The following is a 16945-nucleotide window of genomic DNA, read 5'->3' as shown; positions in this document are numbered from 1 at the left end:
ACTAAAAAATGGCGGAAAATTGGAAGCACTGAACATTAGACTAGAACTATAGAACGAAGACGCTTCCTTTTTTCCGGACCCGAGTCCGGATAACATTTTTTCATATTCGGACTCGAGTCCGAATAAGAATTTTAAAAATTTGGACTCGAGTCCGAATATGAAAAAATGTTTTTCGGACTCGAGTCCGAATAACGACGGCCATTCTTTTACTGTCCCTCTCGTCTCACACTTAGCTGTCAGTTTTCCCTTTTCTACTTGTAAAATAATATTGATGCTCTGAAAAAACCACGATCAACTTAATTTCCGTCGCACGTTAGATACTAGATTCTATATCTGGATCTAGACTAATATAATAGTTTTTATTTTGAAATATTTGATTTTCTTAATCAAGCTATAAAATCTATGAAACTGCCAAACCGTGTAAAACTTGCACTTTTACATAACGCAAACACAATGCCATACCACTTCTCAAAATGTTTGCTTTTCTGTTTCTAAACCGCTAAACACAGAAGCATGTAATTTTAAGGGAATAAAGAAAAAAGGTGTACAACTTATCAGTCAGTTTGATGCTACAGAGAGTCAGCTTTAAAATCATGGTCTAATTCCACCAATTTCTTCATAACAAGAAAATTAAAGAATTAAATATTCTTTCATTTAAGATTTAATTATAGATTTACCTGTGGTTCCAGCCTTTACATGCAATGCATTCCACACTGCTGCAATTTCGGTCACATTTCTTTTTTCTTTTTTACCCTTTGGGCTTCATTTGAGCCTTTTAATTTTATTGTCTTGTTTTGGGGTTTTACAACAAAAACATAACACCACAAGAGTCATCCACTCTGGGGCTCATTAGTGTACCCCTCTTTCTCACACAGAGTCATTCGACAAATTCAAATACACTTGGGGCTCATCCCTGTCCGCTTTTTCTTTCGTACCCCTCCCCCTCCCCCACTCACATAAAACACATTATAAATGATTTCTCATTCATTCTCGTTCGTTCCATGTACATATATTTCATTTAATAATTCATTTTATTTCGTTCATTCCTGAGCTGGGTTCTCTAAACTCGTCGCCTTTTGACCCCTGGATTGTGGTCACATTTCATGCCACAAAAAGTGCATGGATATCTGCTTCATTTCATCATTCTGAATGCTCTGTGGTCAGATCTGAATATTCCGCGAAAATGAAAACTTTTAACCTTCGAAGTGTATACAGACCCGGTAATTGGGAACAAAGTCTGCGAAAATGAACACTTTTTACCTTCGAAGTGTATACAGACCCGGTCACGAAGTATACAGTGTGTGTGTGTGTGGGTGTGTTTGAGAGAGAGAGAGAGAGAGAGAGAGGGGGGTAGAGAACAGGGGGAAGTGCTAGCAATTATCACATGCCCCAGTTGACAGCAGGGAACGAGAGAAGGATAGAAGGGGAAAGTAGGTGGGGGAGAAAGAAAGACAGAGACAAACAAAGAGGAAGAGACGGCGAGCGATACTCTCAGAGAGAGAGACAGAGAGGATCGCGTTTCCTAGTGTTTTCGAGTGTTTCAAAGGGATCTCACTCTTGTTGCTTCTCTCTTGCTTTGTGGGTAGTAGCTGGGTATTGACAAATTTAATAATCTGGGTGGCAAAGACAATTTCGTCACGGCCATGAGACGAAAATCAAGGCTTTGGTAAGCGTCCGGGGGTAAGGTATCAAAGGGATTTCGAGTAATTCCTAGTGTTTTCGAGTGTTTCCTAGTGTTTTCGAGTTTCCTAGTGTTTTCGAGTGTTTCCTGGTGTTTTCGAGTGTTTCCTAGTGTTTTCGAGAAAAATAAACACCGGGTTTCAGGGGGGTAAAAATATCTTGGAGCTTACACGGATGCATGCCCCCCTGTTTTAGCCAGATATAATTAAAAAATTTACAGTTTGAAGTTTTCTTGAAAGTAATTGATTTGCAACTATTTTGGTGGTGTGTGCTGCTGCGGACAATACAGCAGTTTGACCCCTGAATCTGTTCATCTGTGTGCGGGAGTGAAAGTAAAAACAATTTACCGATGTCTGTAGCTATCAACTTCGGTCAGAACTTGTAAGCAAGGTAACTTGCACAACTTTTTGGTACTTCTTCCCTGCAGAGGAGGCTGTATGGATCCAGTAAACGTGTGTATTAGTGCGTGAGCTTTGGCCCGTCCTCCCGGATAGTTGGAGATTGTTACTGATCACCCCATCGTCATCTTGTAACTTTATTGATATTAATTCAGATTAAACTAAAGTAAATGGAACATATATGAGGCAGCCTGGTGAAGTCAGGCGCTTGTCAAAATAATGAAAGTCTTTAAACTGACATTTCTTAGCAGGTTTGGGAATTTTTATCGAATTTTCGTTTTTTGGCTCAACACCGTTAATGCACTTTAAAGAGCACCTGTCTTTGTGGATTTTACAGAAAAAGGTTGATTAAAAACATAAAAGATGTAAATTTTCAGTTTCCACGAACTCTCTAGAGGTAAGGAACTCAACTTTGACGGCCCTTTTCTCGCTAATTTTACGACCTCTCAAACCAGGCAATCATCAAAAGCAAGGCAAATGGACAACCTTGAATATGATACCAGTAACTCTATATATATTTATGATATATGCCCCAAAATTGACGAACGCCTGATTCCACCTCGTCGTGACACAAATAGTTAGTATTGTGCACATTCAATGAAGTTTCAAGATGGCTATATGGGGGGGGGGGGGGGGGGGGGGGGGGGGACCTTTCGGGCCGGGGGAGAAAGAAAAATGTGAAATGAAATAAAAAAAAAGGTTAAATGATGAACAAGGGAAACAAGATGATGATATTTTTCTTATTAAAATTTTGGTAGACCGCTTTTTTAAAATGCTTAACAAAAAACGCCTGTTTATCTCGAAATTGCTCTGATCAAAAGAAAAAGGAGTTAAATATAAAAATCTTCAGCGTACGGCAGAGGTGTGGTTATTGCACTGTGACATTATGCTGCATCCCCGCTCCTTGTGCACCCCTCACTATAATCACTGTTAATTTGTTAATTAGTAGACCTATTGCGATTTGACTTAAATGAAGGGGTTTACATGATTGTATTTCTATATATATATATAAAAAAATAACTTGTCAAAACTTGGAAAACAGCTTCAAAATGCCTGATGATGCATTTTATTACAAAATTATTTTTTTTTAACAGCCAAAGCATAGTTACAGTCAGGGATTTAAAAAACTCAAGTGACTACATTTCTGTCTGAGTTGAACCAAAGATAGTACAAGACAAGATGGGCCACTTCTCTCTTTGAGCCAATTAAAAAAGTGTCCTCCAAATTTGGTGGCGCCCTCTTCACAAAAGCGCACTCTTTGCGAACAGAGTTACCCTACTTGAGTTTTAAAAAATCAAAGTGAAACTAGCAAGTTTGGGGATAAATTTCGGAAGAACGCTTTTTAAAAATGGTTACGCTGACAAAAAACCTCTTCCGGAGGAAAAGGAGATGGTTTTCTTCGTTTAATTTGACTTTAGAATGAAGGGCGAGAGGTCATTAAAATAAAAAAAACCCTAAAACTCCCCACTGAACGTACCCGAACTGCTGATGAACAGCAGTCGATCTGCGCACGCAAGGAGGTGCTATTCCTATTCTTCTTCTGGAAAAACGAAAGAGAGCTTCAAAACAGACTGCAGCGCCATCTGAAGCAAAGAGCATACTTCCTGCGGACACTTTTTAGGCTGAGTGGCCCATCTTCTCTTGTACTATCTTTGGTTGAACTCAACACAGTCATTTAATTTTAACCTTTGTGTTCCAAAAAGGGAACAGGGTACTTTTTAATTAAACTAATTCTCTTCTTGCCAACCGGTGGATGAAAATTCTCTAGTAAGATACCAAGAATGCTTCAAGCATCCATTTTGGCAACCTCTGATATATGCGTGATTCTATGCATTTATGATGTTATATTACGTTCATTTTTGCAAGAAAAGCAATTTCAAGTATTTAGATCTAAATCTAGATCTACCTCTTCCTGTTCTTCGTGTTCTATTTTGGGTCATACATAAAAAAAATATAAGAAAATTCCCTGCGTTCCCTCTTTTGTTCAAAATATGAAATAATAAAACCATCAGAGTGGAAATATAGTCAACTCGGCATGTGTTGAACTCACTTGAAGTTGATCTTCGGTTTTAAAATCTTGTTAATTAATTTTGTTGATCTTTTTCTTGGGTCCACACACCTCTTCTTCTTTACAGCTCCCAACGGGAGTTTTTAAAATTTTCCAACAACATCCGTAGTTGACTGTACTTACTTTTCTTTTTTCACTCTTTCAATTGCCATGAACTTGCAGCAAAAATTTATTTGTGGAATTCGATAGTAGTACCAAATTGAGTTCATATTTGATGCCATGTATTTAGAGCAATCAGGGCAGCAAAGCAGAAACTCTGCTTTCCGAACTCAAAATTGAGTTTGTTTCAGTTCGATAAAATCTTTATGATGCCTGCAACTGCAAGTTCATATTGATATTAAGTGCACAGGACACAAATTGGTGGTATTTGTGTTGTGGAGATGCCATGAGCTAGCAAAACACCTGTTTTCATTTTTGTTCCAAATTTTTTAGTTGCTAAACCGAAAGCCTGATCAGTTACCCTACTTGTGTGAAAATAATTGTAGTGAAACTGTTATAAGTTTTTGAATAAAATCGAATTCAAATTTTGCAAGAACTGTATTTTTCAATGGTTACGGTGACCAAAAAAACTCTTTTTCTCGAAACTGCTGTGAATGAAAAAAGGCATTGTGTGAGCTTACTGCAGATATGTCCAATAGGTAATTTTGTATTGCCAAAAGATTACCCCAAGTATGAAGAAAGTAGAATGGTTCTCGTAACACTAGCATGGGGGAATGGTCTTTTTATAATCAGTCAGTTGTCATCTTGTTGTTTTGCATTAATTTTTGCTCTTCTTTTCCTTTACTGTTCATGAAGCATTGATTTGAAAATATTTTTGATGTGCATATATTTTTATTATTTATATATTATATAATATCGTCCAACATGTAAATTTACATCTGTTTTTTTTTTAGCAAACGTTGTGTGCTTTTTTTATCCTCAGCGTTAGATGGTTTACAAGGCAAGATCAACTTTGGCATTTGGAAATTTTGCGTCAGTGTGAAGAATACTTTCTCAGCCTGTATGGAGTGGACTTCCCAAGACACAGCTTCAGCGGGGACGGGGATCGGCTTTAAAGCACCTGGTAAGAGAAAAGTTTTAGTTTCTTTTTTGACTACATAGAAGAATAAAACCTATTAATTCCATGGGTCAAAGTTTAAAAAGTTTTCTGTAACTCTGTCAAAACCTTTTATTGGTTATAATCACGTTTGAAAAATTGTGAAGGACAACAAGATGGGTGATTCTTTGAGTCTTTTCAGCTGTTGTTTATCATTATATCAGATCCTATCATGTACACACACACACATGTGCACACACACACATGTGCACACACACACACACACACACACACACACACACACACACACACACACACACGTACACACACACACACACACACACACACACACACACACACGCACACACACACACACACACTCACACACACAATGATGTTGGCAGGATGTAATAATATTATTGTTATAATATAATGTACGCATTCGCTTTGCACATGTTTTAAATACAAGGTATAAAAATTTTTTTCCGAGACCTAAAAAACTGTTCGCTATAGATATCATGCATGTTATGCAGTGTGCATGCTAGACTGTATATGTCATGTATACATTTCAAAATACCTTTTATATTGCTTCTTCTTTCCTATCAAACATATCTGTTGTCTTTATCTCCCCTCCTTCTTTTTTTGTGTTTGTTACTCTCTTGCAACACCTCTAATCTTCTGGCGTTTATATGACCTTATGCAGTCGCGAGCGCCGTAAAACTTCTACTAAAACTAAAAAACGAACTATTTTATGGCATTGAAGTAAACGGTCACTGTCTGTCTGAGGTGGTTAAAGTATTGTCGTCTGTCTTATGTGGCAGGATGGTTGTATGGTGTGCAAGCCATGGCTGTGATTGGATCGATAATTGTTGGAATCGCATCAGTGCTTTCGGTCATCAACCTGGTCAGAGAGAGCAAGGGAGACCGTCTGAGGCTACTGTACCTGATTATTGCTGCTACCTGCGTTGCTGGAGGTAGGTTGTCAAAAATTGCATTTTGATAAATTTATGTCTCAGGGCTCTGAGCTGTTATTTCTATGCCGTGGTTGGAGGGAGTGGGGGGGGGGGGGGGGGAGGAGAGGTTCTGAGAGTAGTGTTAGTCCAAGACCAGTATTTAAAAAAAAATGTGATTGTGGGTGGTTGGCGGGTGCTCTGGTGTGGTTTGCTTCTTCTTTCCTATCAAACATCTATCGTCCTTATCTCCCCTTTTTCTTTTTTATGTTTGTTACTCTCTTGGAACATCTCTAATCTTCTGGCGCTCATATGACCTTTTGCAGTTGCGAGCACCATAAAACCCCGACTGAAAAAAAAAATGTGACTGAAGGGAAGTGATGTTTAGAGAGGTCAGTCTTTGGGCTATATTTCGTCAAGTAAAGTATGTCACGTGCTTTGAACGTGTTACTGGAAGAAAAAGGTAATCTCTTGTTGTTGTTTTTTTTTGTGATTGGTTTTTTGTTGGAAGAAGCCTGTCACCAGACTTATTTTGATGGGTGGTTGGCGGGTGCTCTGGTGTGGTTTGCTCCTTTCCTATCAAACATTTAAAAAAATTTTATTAAAAAAAAAAAATTTGTCCTGATCTCTTCTCCTTTTTTTTGTGTGTGTTACTCTCTTGTAACACATCTATTCTTCAGCACTTATATGACCTTATTGTGTTGCAAGTGCCGTAAAACTCATACGAAAACTAAAACCAGACTTATTTTGTCAAGGAAAGTGTGTATGCTATTTGTTGATGGTGTTGTGCTCTGACTGTGGAAATATATCAACTCTTTTTATTTCCCTAATTTCATTGACTAGATCAGTCTGCAGGTCCTCAAAATCCAAAGTCATCATGCACTATAAATAGCATAAAAAGCCGTTCTTTGTTGGATGCGACTCAGATTTTAGCATTACACACATTTTAACCGAATGTCTAGACTTTGGAGAGATCTGAAGGAAATAATTTGAATGCCAAAAATTGCAAGACATTTTTTCCGTCGTTGATCCCAACAGAATTTTGGATTTTATGAAGGCCATTGGCCTTTATGGAAAGTTATGAATTTCTAAATGTCATTTAGAAAGTTATTTTAAATTTGAATTTAAATCTAAAATGTATTTTCACTCGATTTTTAGCGTTTAAAAAAAATTTTTAATAGCAATATTGACCAGTACCAGACCAAGAAATACACTATTGAGAAAAAAAACTTGTTTCGCGCGCTCATATGACCGTATGCAGTTGCGAGTGCCGTAATACCCCATACTAAACTAAAAAAATTTTTTTTTCAATATCATAATGATGGCCACTTTCCTCCTTGACAGTGGGTGGTTGTCTTGGACAGGTTTGGCTAGGTCTATAGAATCAAATTAATGTGTTAACTCTTCCCCCCCCCCCTTCCTTCTAGGTGTGTTCATTCTCATCGGAGACATCATCATGGCCTCCAAGTATTCATCAGTTTTGGACGGCATGGCACAGGGACAAGTTCCCCCTCAAACTTGGTCCTTCATCAAGGACCAGTTCTACCTGAGCTGGGGTTTTGCTCTGGATGTCGTCTCTGTGGCCATGGCTGTTCTGGCCGGCGTGGCCCACGTCGTGGCCGGGCGGGCCGCCCTCAGCGCAAATGGGGTGGTCTAAGGCCGCCTTCAGAGCCAATGGGGTGGTCTAAGGCTGCCCTCAGGGCCAATGGGGTGGTCTAAGGCCGCCCTCAGCGCAAATGGGGTGGTCTAAGGCCGCCCTCAGCGCAAATGGGGTGGTCTAAGGCCGCCCTCAGGGCCAATGGGGTGGTCTAAGGCTGCCCTCAGGGCCAATGGGGTGGTCTAAGGCCATCTGCTGCCATTTGTGGAACCAAAGGAGAGGAATTTTTCAGTGGCTTTTGTATGCGTGAAGGATAGAAATGGACAAAGCTTTAGCCACAAGGGCTTGTTTTTTCGGAATATGTAAGAGCCAGTGGCTGTTTCTTTTTAAGCAACAGTATTTTGATATTCATCAGCAGTCCTCTAAAAGAATTGTAAATCATGTGAACAGCTTTATAACAAAATGCCGATTATGAATTATGAAAACTGTCGAGGGTGCTGATAAGTTGATACCTGATCTGTGTGCTGTTAAAAGGAAAAAAACAACTGAATTAAAGCTTTATACGGTTTTTCAGGCCATCTTGCCATTTTGGCCCCAGCTTTTAACAAAAGTCTACTATAAACATTACATATTATATACTAAATAGAGATTATTTGTTGTAGCAGAGGGAACAAAACAAATATAATTTAGTCTCACTGTATTCTTATTTCAGTCAGTGCGCGCATGCCGTGTATTTTCTGGCTTTTTTTTCAAAACCTGTGTACATCCCTGTATAAAATCAGTGCCTACAGCAGTTTTGTCACTAAATATTTCAAGTCTGTTTAGATCAGAGATCCAGCTGGTGATTAGAATGAAAAGAAAAGGGGTAGTTTGAAGGTTTTAGACAAATCCCAATTTTCTGCCCGTCATATATTTCTCTCTATATAGAAAGACACTAGTATTACAATTCTAAATGCCTTATACATCATGTCTCACATGGTTAAGATGTCTAATATGATTCACCTTATGATATCTAGAATTTAACGCTGAATATGCTGATCAATATCGAAAACCGTTTGTGTCGTAAATATTGTTATTGATGAAAATGTGTCCGATGAGTACTTTTTTGTGTGTTTAAAAGCATCTGGGCATGGTGCTTAAGAATTTGATGTTAATGTTTTTATATTTTTGTTCGTTTGTCACTTCCTTGGAATTGTTTTTGAGTAGGTAGAGGTCCGTGGTGCTTGGCTAATGCGCCAATTTCAGAATTGAACGATACCAGGTACTCTATTGTGGCGCCTATATTATTGGTATCAGGCACCTTATTGTGGCTGTCTACATAATAATGGTAAATGTTGTTAATGGTCTAGAGAATGTGAAGGCCAACTGTGTTCATTCAAGCTTCATTATAATACTCTTGTCATGTTAAACATTTAAAAGATGCCAGTGTTAATCAGGTGAGATCTGGATAAAATTGTCAGGTGCTTAGAACTTAAACTTCATGAAGGAAAGTCCTCTAACTTTCTGTCAAGCAGGAAAATGTGGGGGCTAATATGAAAAGTTGAAGACAAAAATGAAAGCCTCAAATACTCAATATTTCACAATATGTATTATTAGTTTTTTTTAGTAAAATGTTGTTACTGTGACGAACATGTTAATGAATTGTTGTGTAGCACAGTGCTGTGGAGGACCACAGATCTATGATGAACTTCCTTTGGCTCTTCTTTGTTGCATGCAGAAGGCATGAGCTCAATTTCAGAGTGGAAAATGAGTGTTTGGAGCACCGCTGTCATCTCTCTCTTTCTCTCTCTCTCTTTCATCTGGCGCTATTGTGGTGTCATAAACGGTCAGCGATATCGACAGCACGCAGGAACTCAACAGTCGCTCGGGGGTCCTTGAAAAGTGCTGAAAGTGGGTTACTGAAATGTCCAAGCAGACGTGTTACCTCTGTCATGTCTTGTGGAATGCTTTTACCTCTATTCAGCCTGAGCAGGCCCTGATGGGCAGAGTTTAAGGAGCCCGCCTCTTATTTGATCTGAATTGAGTCGGGGGGGTTGTGAAGTATGTACATTCAGTCATGAGGATGATCTACCATGATCTTCTTTCATTCTCATGCATTCTTCTAGTTGATGCGCGAGTATCTGGGTACTCGGGTCAGAGAAACGTTGGAGGAGGAGATTCGAACCAGCTGTAAGAATTTGATGTCTGTTTTGTTTATTAGGGTGAAAAAATATATTCAATCTTTTATTTAGTTTAGGGACTGCAGTTTGGTTGTGATACTGGTGTGCATCTACAAATCCAGAAAACATTATAAAGGCTTACCCAAAATGTTCACTCAAATTAAGAGTGACATTGCAGAGGTAATGGAATATCTTGTGTGTTGAATCCTGATCATTAACTCTGTATCTGCGAAGGGGGTAAACCCACTACGCTAAGGCCTTTTTTTGGTACTAAATCTAAAAGTTACAAAGCGTCATTAAGTGGGTCATTTCATCCACAAATGAACTTATTTTGATAGTTCTTCACCTATTGAATAAACTCCCGGTAAAAGAGACCTGTTTTTGACAATTGCCAAAAAGTAATTTGACGTCGAAAGTCGTCGTAAAAGAATGGGCCCGAGCCGCTGCCAGTACCGCGAGCCGCTGGGAGAGGCTTATTGCTGGAGATTGAGAGTTAATGGTATGGTTGGCATACCTTGCATGTTGCCCATGCATTCATGTTTTATAGTCAAAGAAGTAGATGTTTAAAGAGCATGTTGTCACAGAACTTTTGTATTTCCTGTTGTAAATGTTGAAGCAAGGAATGGTTCCAGAATCCATTTTTATTTTCAAATTGTTTGTTTTTTTTCAAAGAAAAAAGCGATCTGATCCTTCGTTTTATTATATTTTTTTTTACTTATTATTATACCATAGTGCTTTGAGAATCAATTAATTTCAAGTTTTTGTCCTTTGTAGTGTGTAATCATACTCTCATTATTTTTTGTTGTGTTCAGTATGTGTGTATATATATATATATATACATACTGAACACAACAAAAAACAATGTGATATATATATATATATATATATATATATATATATGTATATATATATATATGTATATATATATATACATACTGAACACAACAAAAAACAATGTGAGTATATATTATATATTTATATATATATATATACAGAGTGTGCAGTTGTAATTTGATCTTAAATTTTACCTCTAGAAAAATGCAGATCTAATTTTAAACTACCAAATAGTCCTCAAATGCATTTGCTTGAGTCACCAAGCATTATATTTCCTTGAGTGTGAAAATTATCCTTGTTACAATGTTCTGAAACGCTGTGACAGAATGCGAGCGTCAAAAAATTGAAAACTGGAAATTGGATTATGTTATCCTTCTGGGATGGACATGACTTTTCCTAAAAAAGCAGTGTGGAAGAACTCAACCCTTCTCTAACTGTCTTCAGGTTCTTCTAGTGTTGTCAATGTTGAAGGCAGCTTTCTTGTCACTAAACGAATCACCTCAAATCACTTGAATAAGAGATGAACTGAGCAGGATGGAGCGGTTTGCTAGAGGTAAGGAGTTAATCGGTCTACTCGTTGGTTCAGAAAGTGTTCCTGGTTTTTCTTTTATAAGATACTCTGATCATAGCTCTTGTACTGAGCCCCACGGATGCACAAAATATACATGTTTTTTTAGATTAGTCCATACTTATTACCACTTTTCTGTATTTTGCATCTTTTCTGCAGTATTTATTTAATTAACTCTGTGGGTAGTTAGCAGGTGCTCTGGTGTGGTTTACTCCATTCTTCATTCCTCTTGAACATCTATCATCCTCATCTCTCCTCCTGTTTTGCTCGTGTTACTCTCTTCTAACACTGTAACACCTCTAACCTTCGGCACCTACATGACCAAATTGTGTTACAAGTGCTGTAAAACTCTTAGTTGTTGTTTGTGTCATGGCATTGAGGACTAGGGTGTCTGTGGACTGCCTGCCCACCCTGAGAAGGGGCCATGCACGTTGAGGATACGTGGTGCAAGGGTTTTCATGAGGCTGGAAAGGCCTAACTGCCCTGTGACCGTGTAATTCCGGCAGGGTTCACGTTGCCCATTCCCCGCCTCCAATGGCTACTGGCTATAGTTGTCTACTCTTGCATGAGGTTTCGGCCAAGTGAGAAAGCCATTGGATCGTCACGTCCTGGGTCGTTGTGCCTTTACTAAGAGGTCCACGGTCAGAAGGCAAGTCAGGCACTCCACTCGATCCATCCTTGCATCCAGACTGGCTGGTTCCTTCTCAGCCACAGAGGGTGGAAACTCTTAGTTAAACTACTAAAAACCATCCCACTCGGCCTGCATTGGCCCTGAACGGCAGGCTCAAAGCTATCCATCTCATAATTGATCTGATTTTTTTAAAAAAATTTTTACGGAGGCATGATAAAGTGTTTAGTCCTTGACCGGCCAGCACAACTAGAGACGGCACTAATATGACCTTATTGTGTTGCAAGTGCCGTAAAACTCTTACTAAAACTATAAAAAAAAACAACAGAGGCCAGTGTTGTTCAGCTGTTAGAATATATCCATTTATTGGCAGTTCGTCTGTGTGGGTGGTTGGTGGGTGCTTTGGTGTGGTTTGCTTCTTCTTTCCTATCAAACATCTGTCCTTATCTCCCCTCCTTCTTTTTTATGTTTGTTACTCTCATAATACCTCTAATCTTCTGGCGCTCATATGACCTAATGCAGTTGCGAGCACCGTAAAACCTCTACAAAAACAAACAAACAGCAGTCGTGTGTGGACTTTTCGCTGATGTAAATCTGCATGGGGATGAATGTCTCCGAATAATTAAAATTAAAATCGTCGAATTGTAGTGGTTGGCTTGAATACACACTTTTGAATAATGACTTTTCATGTCAACATTTTGCAATGTTAGTTCCTATGAATGGCTGTTCTTGGTTATCTGTGTGTAATCAATTTTTGTTTATTGTACATGTACCTATTTTTGTCTCATACATGATACCTTTGATTGAAGTATCGACTTACACAGCCAGTTACCGTGGCATGCCTGTTGTGCAGTATTGCATAAGTTTTGAAAAAAGAAAAAGGAATATTTAGTTTTACTCAGTGTTTACAACCTGGACATAACTGAAGGGTTGATGATGGTTTTCGTCTGTCCCCATCATTTTATGCAAGAAAAATTCTGAAATTATGCAAACTGAGCCCAAAAAATGGGAAATTATGCGATTCTGTTATTTTTAACAAAGAATAATAAAGGAAAAATAATCAGAAATTATGCAAAAAGGGATCAAATTTTGCTAAATTATGCCGGGTGCATAAGACCACGAGGACAGTGTAGCAAGTCCCTTTGTTTTTTACTAGTGGGAGGTTGGAGGGTGCTATTGATATATAGCAGGTCTTGCCTATTATCTTTCCTTCAATAGATTCTCTCTGTCTCTCTTGCTTTTTTTTAATGCACAAACTGGCCAGTGTCTTGTCTGTGTTTCTCTTTACCAAAGATCGTACATAAACAAGATGGTTCACTCAGTTAAATGTGTCAGCGGAAGTCCGTGCATTGCTTCAGATGGCGCTGCAGTCTTTTAAAAAAAATTGAAGCTCTTTTTCGTTTCTTCAGAAGAAAAATAGGAATAGCGCAGTTTGTTAGTTTCACTTTTATTGTTTTTCACACAATTAGGGTAACTGTTCCCAATGTCCGCTCTTTTTTTTGAGAGGGCGCCGCAGAATTTTGAGGACACTTTTTTAATTGCCCCGAAGAGAGGAATGAACTATCTTGTTATACACCATCTTTGTCTTTACTCAATCAAGATACAGAGACTGAACAGGTCTTCTTAAGTTTAACAGCTGACAGTTTTTGCTCCTGTGTTTTCGATAGCTGTTATCGGTCGCTTGGTTTGGTTTGCTATCTTCTTTAGTTTTTCGTGATATAATATATATAGATCTGTGTGCTGTTTTTTGGGGTTTGATTATATTTTTTAGAGGTGAAATATTCAAGTTGCCATATTTTTTGCCCGGGTTTAATTTGTTACAGCCATCTTTAAACACACTATACATGTGTACGTATACTCACTTACTTAAGCTTTTTTAAAATAGTTTTTTTTTTCTTTCAATAACTTTCATTATATTTGTGTACAGAATATATTTTTCTTGACTTGTGACCATCCCTAGAATTGAGTGGTCACTGCATTGATAGCAGCTTTTTGACATCATAATTACTTTTGAAAATCTGGACTTTCTTCTTTAAGTACATTGGGCGGCTCATTAGGATTAGTGAGCTGGCATGTCAACGGATACCTTTTCAGTCGACTAGTTGGTCAAGGAGCTAGTTTTAATCATCCTCAGACAGAAAAGATAGTTGTTACGAGGAAGTTATTTTGGGGAGTATTTCCGTCTGTGTCCTGGAGTGCTGTGTCTCACTCACCCCTTGCTCACCTGACTGGGTAAGAGGGTGGGTGGTTGGCGGGTGCTCTGGTGTGGTTTGCTTCTATTTTCCCCCCATCAAACATCTAACGTCTTTATCTCCCCTTCTTCTTTTTTATGTTTGTTACTCTCTTGTAACACCTCTAATCTTCTGGCGCGCATATATGACCTTATGCAGTTGCGAGCGCCGTAAAACCTCTACTAAAACTATTTAAAAAACCTGATGAGTAAGGTTGAAGACCCTATCAGCGGCAGAAAGGATTTATGTTATGTTAATAGATTATTTGCCGTCAGTCGAAACTAGGTAACATTGAACCACGAATAGTATTTTGTTCTAAGTTTCTAATTAATGAATGTCCAAGTTCTCAGTAGACATGTCTGAAATTTTTAAAATTATTTTCTGAATACTGAATACCCCCGTACGTTTGTGGCACCTTGAGGTACATGGTTGCAAAAAGTTATTTGAGGGTTGTTTTTTCTGTTGCCTGATCAGTTACCATGTATTCAATGAAAGTGAAAGGGATCCGTTGTCCATTCCTTAAATATTTTGTGTTTACCATTGTCAATTTTAAATATTTTTTTTTTATAGAACTTACACTTGGAATTCATCAAGGATAGCTTCGTTCAATCACAGACTCACAATGTTTTTCTCTCATTTTCCTCATGCCTGTACATCATGTAGCCTTTGTAACGGTCATTTCTGTTGTCTTTGTACTCCTCCAATAAAACTTTCCGACGTATTCTTCATTTTTGTGGGGTTTTTGTTCTCTTAGTCTTAGATTAGCAAACAATTTGAGGGCGCCCCTGACAGCGGCTACTTTTTCTTGCTTCCCTCTGTTGCTTCTGTGTGTCTTACTTACTTTTGTGTGTGTGTGTGCGTGCGTGTGCCTTGACGGGCCATATTCTCTAAAAGCGTGTTGTGCGTGCGTGTGTATGTGTGTGCAAGTGTATTTATATTATATTTCTGTTTGTGTCTCGGTGTGTGTACCTGTGGGTGTGTACGTGTGTGTGTGTGTATGTATGTGTGTGCGCGTGCGTGTTTGTGTGTGTGTGTGTGTGTGTGCGTGCGTGTGCATATGTATGTATGCAGTGTTCGGTGCAGGCTACGCCCATACCGAAGTCGCTCGATCGTCTGACTTAATTTGACTTGTAATGTTCGAATTAACAAATACTTTTGGCATTAGCTGGTGATAACTTAATAATACCCCCCCCCCCCCTCACACACACACACACACACACACACACACACACACACACACACACACACACCCCTCTGCCTCTTCTCTGACTATTTCCTCCCCATGGTCTCGCAGCACACAGAGATTAATTAACCCTATCCGTACGTCGTGTTTTACTATCGTATCCATAGGACGTAGGGAACTCTGTTCCACCACCTTCCAAAGAGGAAATTTACTCGTTAATCCGATCCGTACGCTTCGCATAGCAGTCTGTCAAGATGATATTTTGAGAATAAATACTGAAAGTTTGAAAGAGATCTTCGTACTAAAAGTATTCTAAAATGTGAAGAAAACAACCCCGGGGGTACAAAATGACATCAGGGCGTTCGGATAGGGTTAAAACACATCGAGCGTGTGAAGCCAACAGCCTGTGTTTAGTCAGCAACACTTGGCCTTTGGAATTTCCTTCCACTGTTCCACTTAAAAAGTTCGCGCTGCAATGGTTAGACGACCCGCTGGCAGAGTAGGCCTATATAATTTCTATTTCTTTACTCCTTTTTTACACAATGTCATGTTTTGGTGTGTGTGTGTGGGGGGGGGGGGGGGGGGGTTCTTCTGTCTCGCTCTTTTTCTGCATAAATAGTATAGTCGATGTGCGTCTGTTTAGAAAAAAAAAACCACACACACACAAAACCCAAACAAAACAACAAACAAATTAAAGCAAAACAGAACGCCAAAACAACAAATGAAGGCACCATAGAAAATGAGAACGTAATGGAAACATTGCTTGCTGCGTGCAACCTCCCCAATGCAATGTCATTACACAGCTGATTATATTATTCTCAAGGTCGCAGGAAGCCAGTCGTTGGGACAGATTCGTTGTGGTGTCAGGTTTCAGAATCTGGGTCAGATCTCGAGAAGTGGATGGTTGGCGGGTGTTCTGGTGTGGTTTGCCTCTGAATTTCTTTCCTACCAAACATCTATCGTCCTTATCTGATCTCTCCTCCTTCTTTTTGTGTTTGTTACTCTCTTGTAACACCTCTAATTTGCGGCACTTGTATGACATTGTGTTCATCATCATCACTGCCTTTCTCACCCTGCACCAGGGTATAGGCCACGGACAAACACCTTACACCTTTCTCTATCCTGGGCTAGCCTCTTGATATTATTCCGTGTCTTCCCACTTTTCTGTACATCTATTTCTGTGATTCTTCTCCAGGTTCCACGCGGTCTCCCCCTTGATCTCTTAACCTGTGAGTTCCAATCCAGAACTTTCTTTGTTATTGTGTTGCAAGTGCCATAAAACTCTTACTAAAACTAAAACTAAAAACAGATCTTGAGAATGAAAATAGAAGTAGAAGAAAAACGATGGTTAGGAAAAGTCCAGAGGTAGTAATAAGACACAAGGTGTCGGTCGGATAGACACACAGATACGCACATACGCTACGTGCACGCGTACAGACAGACTGAGACACACACACACAAACAGATAATTGCTTGTATAATGTACTCACCTTGCACGCCCACGTAAAGTGAAGCGCGCGAACACAATGCATGCACACTCATGCTCAAGGACCACATTAAGTAGCCTACATATTATATTCGGACCACCCACTGAACATGATACACAAGTGCAC

General features: G+C 39.0%; 1 protein-coding gene across 3 annotated transcripts in view; it reads left to right on the top strand.

Moving 5' to 3' along the window:
• LOC101857346 overlaps positions 1 to 9298 on the top strand; it is a 10979-nt gene extending 1681 nt beyond the window's left edge. For 2 of the 3 annotated variants that reach the window (XM_005101749.3, XM_005101748.3), the window contains 3 exons: positions 5069 to 5209; positions 6004 to 6156; positions 7560 to 9298. In XM_005101749.3, coding sequence (XP_005101806.1) covers positions 5069 to 5209; positions 6004 to 6156; positions 7560 to 7789 — 524 coding nt within the window. In that variant the 3' untranslated portion in view covers positions 7790 to 9298. The remainder of the gene's footprint in view (positions 1 to 5068; positions 5210 to 6003; positions 6157 to 7559) is intronic. The other variant, XM_013084487.2, reaches the window with a different exon arrangement.
• Positions 9299 to 16945: the final 7647 nt, after the last annotated feature.

The sequence above is a fragment of the Aplysia californica genome, unplaced genomic scaffold, assembly GCF_000002075.1.
Source record: "Aplysia californica isolate F4 #8 unplaced genomic scaffold, AplCal3.0 scaffold00297, whole genome shotgun sequence".
Classification (NCBI taxonomy): Eukaryota; Metazoa; Mollusca; class Gastropoda; order Aplysiida; family Aplysiidae; genus Aplysia; species Aplysia californica.
Note: the sequence above shows the minus strand (reverse complement) of the source record. Positions and strands in the feature narration are given on the sequence as shown.